This window comes from Lactuca saligna, chromosome 3 (assembly GCF_052625555.1).
Source record: "Lactuca saligna cultivar CGN05327 chromosome 3, ASM5262555v1, whole genome shotgun sequence".
Taxonomy (NCBI): domain Eukaryota; kingdom Viridiplantae; phylum Streptophyta; class Magnoliopsida; order Asterales; family Asteraceae; genus Lactuca; species Lactuca saligna.
Window position 1 is genome coordinate 181,405,937 of NC_136419.1, and position 7,620 is coordinate 181,413,556.

Consider the following 7,620-nt stretch of genomic DNA (forward strand, 5'->3'; position numbering starts at 1 on the left):
AATAGGGTATACATGTCCCTATTTGCCACATTTAAGCAATTTCTTGAATATTAACCCAATTGTTACTTTTTTTTTTCTGGGTAAAATGATCGCTTTGGGTGATAACATTAGTCATGTCGATCAATCTGCAACAATGACTAATGAATCTCAAAATTCATGACTTTCCACTTGATGAAAGCTTATTGTTTGAAATGGATGATGTTAGAAATGATGTTGAGATGGATTCTCTAAATCGGTAGCATGCCATTTGTTTCATTTCTAATCTTCTATTAATATTTAAGTTGCATACCCTATTTTAGTTCTTAAGCATTCAAGGAGGTTCTTTGTTAGAGTAATGTGAAGCAAGGGCCTGTTTGTATTCATATCTAATTGACCAAATCGATTCTGAAAATTTGGAATGTGGAACACTGCTTAACAAATTGTAAATATAATAGCATTGAAGCTACTTGTGTTTATCTCAACATATACAAAAACAAACCTCATTGCTTTCTAGTGAGGGTGATCACCATTGAAGCCACTATTCTTTGTATGCTACTTTCTCTTTCACTGCCTCTAATCTATTCTACAATTCATCTTCTATCATGATTGTTAAACAATGATTGATTTAATGTTCACATTGACTTCAGATGGATAAAGTTTTCTCTGTTATACGAAGTTGGTTCTCTTTCTTTGTCTCCATAGTCATATTACAACATTGCACTTTGAAAATTGTGTTCAATTATAGCATTACCATCCCAGTACAAAAAGTAACGCACTTTCATTGCATTGTTATTATAGTATCTTTTGAAAGTATAGAGACCTAATAAGAAATAAAAATTTAAAGTACAATACTATAGTTGGTTAAATGAACAACCCAACCTTGTAGGCAATTAACAAGCATGCTATGAAAATTCCAAATCTCATGCGTCAAATAACATGGGTATATTCGTGGTTAGTTCCCTCTTTAGATTAATTTGTGAAGTGAAAAAACAAGTAGCTAAAAGTTGTAACTAAAATAAATATAATGAGGGTAGCTCGATGATGTAACTAAACTAAAAGAAAAGCAAAGAGAGAGCATCTCAAAACTCGTCCGCCTTCCCTGTTAAATTGAAAATACAACTCACTCAGTTTATTTGAAAAACTCTTGCAAATGAATGGTAATAACTAAAAATGGTTTCTCCTTTCTATTCTGTTAAATAAAATATAAATAATAAAAACCCTTTTATTTACTTATTTTCCCTTAATTTACACATTCAGATGAATTTCTAATATTTCATATACAACTTGCTGGCAGTGAACAAAACATTTGGACTACCCTTGAAAGTTGTATATGAGTTTCTAATGTTTCATATGCAGAAATCAGGAATGTATCCGTTTCTGCTCACACTTGTCTGCAATTGAAAGTTTAAACAATATTCAGAACCAGAAAATTAGCATGATAGTCTGAAACAAGTCTTGACATATTTACCAGTGAAATCTTTGGAGCACCTTGATTAAGGATATTAAAGCTTCTTTAACACTAAAATATTCATACACATCATTTCAATTTCCACCCCACAAACACGAAATGGTTTAATCTCAGAAAAACTACATGATAAGACTACTGTGGATAATAATTGATAACACTAAAAAGTGTACCAGATGTTATCAGTCCCATCAACAACTTCACAAGGGTCAAAGTTGGTTTCTCATCCAATTGACAGACCTGCCTCAGAGAGAAATTACAAATCATTCCTGTTTCACAAATGAAATTTCAAACCTACTGTTTTTTTAAAGTACTTAAACTTTTTAATCATTTAGTTCTAATATTCTGCAATCCATCATATCCCTTCCATGTTCACAACTAAATTATGTTTTTTTTAACAAAAGAACTTCCTGATATTGTGACACAAATTCATTTTTTATAATAAATAATCTCTAGGGGGCTGCTTTTATAGTTCAAGCAAAATGTGTTAGTATTAAATTTATGTCTATATAAACCAAAAGAAGTCAATGGCAGAGGGATGGCCTTACATTTTTTTTTTTTGTATCATCTTTTTTGGGAAGTGAGGTGTTGGAGTCCCACTGAAAGTGAATCCAAGTTCTCAATTAAGTGGCCTGCCAAATTCCAGAAAGCAAGATGATATATATATATATATATATATATATATATATATATATATATATATACATGGAAACAATTTCTTTTATTATATACATGCTTATGCTGGATATAATATTGGCATTTTGTTGGTTGAAAGAAAGCAAAATTAAATATTATATTTATAATTTATCATTTATCATCAGCGGAGGGAGAAGCATACCTTCAGATTAAGTTTTTAACTCCTCAGGATATGTCAATGCAGGGAATACGTGAGATGCGGGGCCAGTAGGAGCCTCTTTTACTACTCATTTCTTTCAGATTTGGGCATCCCCTTATTTCCAAACTCAAAAGTGAAGGCAGCAACATTTCTGGTAGATCTATTGCCTTAGGGCATTCAATAATTGAGAGATGCTGGAGGGAGGTGAGGTGTTGGAGTCCCATTGAAACTGATTCCACTTTCTCAAATCCAATTATGTCAAGAGATGTAAGAGATGAAGGAAGAAGATGGGACAACTGACTGAAATTACTCACATCTTCCGACTCTCCACCTCTTAAATATAGGTCCACAAGTGAGGTTGGAAAAGTCTGTGGACCCCACTTTGACATGGGCTTCTTCAGCCCCCCTATACAAAGTAAACACAATTTTGGAGGCCAAAGCCCACAAGGAAAAGAAGCATCAACACTTTGACAATGCATTATTGTCAGATGTGTTAACACATTGAGTTTCGGCAACATGTGGTCAGGAAATAACTCCAGATTTGGACAGTTGATTATCATGAGATGCCTGAGGCGATTGAAGGAACTCAATTCGGTGATTGATTTCAAATTTGGCCAACTAAATATAGATACATATTCAAGCATCAGTAAGTTTGAGTTGATCAGAGGCTTCTCTCGCCCTTCTACCAACTCCTTTTCCAATAATTTATTACAATTCTCGATGGTAAGTGACTTAAGGCTATTTGGACAGCTGCAATGCGCCAAGCTGTTGCAATAATATAGTTCCAAGCTTGTAAGAGATGTTAGGTTGCTCCCACAATTATCCTCCTCTTTCTCTCCTAAACTCACCAAATTTGAACAATTATTTACAAACAACGTCCTTAAATTCACAAGAACCTCACTTGCCTCTGCTTCTGATTCCCACAAGTATCTTATTTCATTACACTCTTCAATTCTTACTTCTTCAGCTGCCCCAAGATGCTCTATAACACCTCCCCACACCCGATCATTAAGTCCTGAAATAGATATTATACTCAACTTGGTGATCGATGAAGCTGCACGAACCAGACTTCCTAACACTTCATGGCCACACTCACTTATTATTAGAGACCTGAGTGAAGGCAGTGCTTCAACTGAGACTTTAACCAAATTAGGACAACCTTTAATATGAAGCTCTTGAAGGCATGGAAATGCTGTATCGACAACCCCACCATTATTGGTTGACCAAACCTTCCACCCCTGCATATCTACAAAACATAGAATCTCAAGTGATGGGAATGCAAGACAGGTAGTCCCAAGAAACTCCAAACCCACAACTTTGACCTCATCCATGCCTTCAATAACCAACTCTGTAAGTGAAGGTAGCTGGCCAAGTGGCGGTAGAGATGTACACTTTTTACAACCTTTTAATGTCACTTTAGCCAACCGATGAAATGAGGGATCCCCAACCCAACTCGGAAACTCTGTACCTCCATATGACACAATGCTGAGATGTTTTAGATTATCATTATGAGGCTTCATCACATTCAGGACCTCCTTTTCAACTGTTTCCTCTCGAGAATTATCAAATACACCACTCCATTCCACCTCTAACTCACTTAGCTTCCTGTGAGATAAGTTCACTTCCTGTGCGTGCATTGGGTTTCGCACTTTGTCAAGCCCCTCAAAGGAAATTTTACCTCGGAGATCCTTTAGATCTTTAACCTTGGTTATTGAAAAGCCATTGTCTCCTTCAATAACGATCTTAGAGAGAGTCCGTAGGCTTTTCAACTCACCAATCCCTAATGGCATCTTCTTCAAAAGTGGAGTATCCCTCATGTCAAAATGCCGCAAATTCTTAAGCTTTATGAAGCTCTCAGGCAACTTTTTCAAACTATAACAGCCAGAAACAATCAATGTCTGTAAATTATAAAGGTCACAGACATTATCAGGCAAATGTGTAATTTCAGTTTTAGATAAATTAAGATACCGCAAGTGCTTCATACTGCCAATGAATTCTGGTACCTCGCTTATGCTAAGTTCACTGAAACTTAAGACCCTTAATAATGGTAAATCACGAACTAAGTCTGTCAGAATTTTATTCGATAAGTGGAATTGTTGCCAACTGTTTCGCTCAGAAGATAATGCTAAGAATGTTCTCAAAGTATTAGCTCCTTTGAATGCCTCGAACTTTGTGTAAACCATATACTTCTCACAAACAAATGACATATGGCGATACTTACCCGGATCATCCTTCCCAATTTCCTTCTTCTTCTCAATGTCTAACCTTGAAAAAAATTCTCCAGCAACAGACATGGCTAAGTCATTCATCAGGTCATGCATCATAAATAACGATTTATTATTAGGCGCCTGTTGGAAAAATGACCTTGACAACAAGTCTTCAAAACATTCAACACCCATACGTTCCATTGATTTCCCTGTACTTGATTGATGCAAAAACCCTTCCGCCATCCATAATAGAATCAACTCCTCCATGTCAAACATGTAGTCCTTAGGGAACAAGGAACAGTATGCAAACAGCAGCTTCAAATTGGCAGAAAGATCATGGTAGCTGAGCCTAAGAGCTGGAGTAATCTCATCTCTCTTCCCTAAGCTCCATATCTCACTATTAAGCAGCTCCTTCCATTCTTCCTCGTCAGCTTTTGTCCTCAATAACCTCCCGAGCGCTATCAAAGCCAATGGCAAGCCATCACATTTTTTGACAATACCTTCACCATGTGGTTTAAGTGTTGGATGTGAATCGAAGTTATTTTCACCGAATGCATGTTGACAGAATAAAGATACTGCATTCTCATGTGACAAAACTGACAGACTGTAAGGTTGACTGTAACCCAGTTGGGTTAGCAACGACAGCTTCCTGGTGGTGATAATAATCTTACTTCCAGGTGCCCCCGCAAGAAATGGGCGTTCTAGAATTTCCCAATCGGCATAGCTTTCACTCCACACATCATCAAGAACAAGAAGAAATCTTTTCTTCGAGATCTTCTCTTTTAAAGCTACTTGGAGAAGATTTAAGTCCTTAAATTCTTGGTTTCCCCCGCCTATCGATTGAAAGATAACTTTGCTTATATTGAAGATATCAAATTCATCAGAAACACAAACCCATGCCTTGAGTTCGAAGTGATCCTTCCCTTGCATTTCGTCGTACAAAAGTCTAGCTAGAGTGGTCTTACCCACCCCACCCATACCAACTATAGGCACGATGCTAAAGTTTTTATCACATGCTTCATCCCCCAGTAGCTTGTGGAGCAACGCATCCTTTTCACCTTCGCGTCCAATAATTCTAGATGCATCTACCAAAGAGGTCTCTAATCTTCTATTCATATGTTTTGGGCTTTCATCTTTCACACTTAAACCAAGATTTTCTTTTTCCTCAACCAGTTCTTGTAACTTGGTGGTAATAGCATCTAACTTGCTACCCATCCTAGTACTTAGTGAGAAATTTGTGCAACAAGCTGGGATTAGCTTTCTTACCATGCTGGTGGTGGCTCCAGGTTCCTCGGTTAACTCACGACGCATAGCTTCTGTTGACAAATCATCAAGTAGATCGTCTATGTCGTAAGCCAGATGTTGGAGACCATTCAGCCATCTTTTAACAGCTTTGTTAGCTATTTCCTTTTGGGCAGCATCATTAAGCAGATCTTGGATCTGGTCTAATGACCTCTTCAATTTCTTGAGCTCAGAATCAACTCCCTTGGAGCGAGCGATCTTCTTCAAGGTTTCAGATGCAAGCTTTTCAAAGACCACTGAGAAGAAGGCAGAAACAACGATTTCAGCCATTGTTTATGAAAAGGGCAGAGAAGATTAGTAGAAATGGGGAAAAATGGGTGTGCAGAAAGAATAATTTCAATTATTGTTTATAGCAGAGATGTGAAGGTATATGGAGAAAGGTCTCAATTATTGATGAGGGCATAGATTCGGATTAAATCAATACACACTAACACGCCATAATTTTGTGGCCCCAAAAGTTAAGTAGTGCTGTAGTTTGAAATGTCCATTTCGAATTAAAACTAATTTATAAAAGGAAAATCAAAAAACAATTGAACCTCGGTGAGGTCCGAGTTGGTAATGATGGATAGCCGAAACCATCCTTCACCTCCGACTCTCCGTTCGAATTTTTCATGGCACTCACCATCTTCTTCCTGCTCATCGTTCTCTTCTTAATCACCTTCTTTTCTAAAATTGTGTTTCGTGAGAATTTCCGCTGCTTGTGTGGGATTTGGAACGAACCGAGTGGATTAAAATAATCTCTTCTGGCTATGTTATTTGTTTTTAGGAAATTTGGCAGATGCTTATAAAGACTTTAGGTTATTCTAATAAAACCAATTTACCTTTTTACTTTTATTAAATTAATGATTCGCAAATGCACAAAAGAAAATTAAAAAATAGTTGCATGGTGTTATAAGAATTACATGACATTTTTTGTTCAATTATAAGGTTTATATTGAATCATTAATAGCTTTTAGAAGATAATGACATTACAATTTTTGGTTAAATGATGATAATGTTGTGGAATCCCTATTCTAATAAACGAACTAGATTACGACACGTCTAAAATGCGGGAAAACATATAAAAATATACATATAAAAGTATAAAAAAGCTGACACCAAGGTTCTAAATAACGTAAGGCGTCACTTGGCGGCAATGTCAAGTCTCAAGTTTTTTTGAGCCTTGGCGAGCCATGTCGTTTGTAAGGCGGCAATTTTGTATATAATTAATATTTTTATATGTATTTTCAGCTATTTTTCTATTTTATATTCATATATGAGTTAAGGCGGCGTTTTGGTAAAGTTTAGTGGTAGGTACAACCCTTGGAGTTATGGCGTACTATGGCGGAGCCATGACGAGCTTTTTAGAACCTTGGCTGACACTATAAAAAAAGGAAGATAAAGTAACAGATATAGACTTAACATTATTGGTATCATTGAAATGTCTGGAAAAAAACAATGAAACACTTGAATATCTATCTATAATCGTTGAAGGACCACGTTGTAGACAAAACTTTTTGTTGTATTATTTAGACGATCTTCCTCGTCATAGATGAGTACATTCAATCATTTTTCACTTATGATGCAAGAAACAAAAAACATATAATTGACAATGAGTGAAGACGGGTCTACGCAAGTATAATCCAACATTCGATAATTATTGTCACTGACTTTTGTTAATGGCAAAATAAACAACTGTGGGGAATTTCCTTCGCTGAAAATGAAATGAGATTCTTTTATTAGATGGATTTAAATTCATGCAATGTATATAAGTAGTCCCGTTGAAGAGTCTAGTATATATGATTCAGGCTTCAAGGACGTGTCTACCAACCCTAAGAACCTGTAAACTAGTA

At 36.2% G+C, this 7,620-nt stretch overlaps 1 protein-coding gene across 5 annotated transcripts; it reads right to left on the bottom strand.

Annotated features, from left to right (window-relative positions):
* Positions 1-411: 411 nt before the first annotated feature.
* On the bottom strand, positions 412-6,161 carry LOC145037572 (putative disease resistance RPP13-like protein 1). 5 transcript variants are annotated; one of them, XM_078986260.1, is made up of 5 exons: positions 2,283-6,161; positions 1,993-2,076; positions 1,618-1,684; positions 1,448-1,498; positions 412-1,370 (listed from the first exon to the last, which is right to left on the bottom strand). In XM_078986260.1, the coding sequence occupies exon 1, from the start codon at positions 6,056-6,058 to the stop codon at positions 2,306-2,308; it is 3,753 nt and encodes a 1,250-aa protein (XP_078842386.1). In that variant the 5' UTR covers positions 6,059-6,161; the 3' UTR covers positions 412-1,370; positions 1,448-1,498; positions 1,618-1,684; positions 1,993-2,076; positions 2,283-2,305. The 5 variants fall into 5 exon arrangements, with proteins under 5 accessions (XP_078842386.1, XP_078842388.1, XP_078842387.1 ...); XM_078986262.1 differs by having other exon boundaries at positions 1,618-1,713; XM_078986261.1 differs by lacking the exon at positions 1,448-1,498.
* Positions 6,162-7,620: the final 1,459 nt, after the last annotated feature.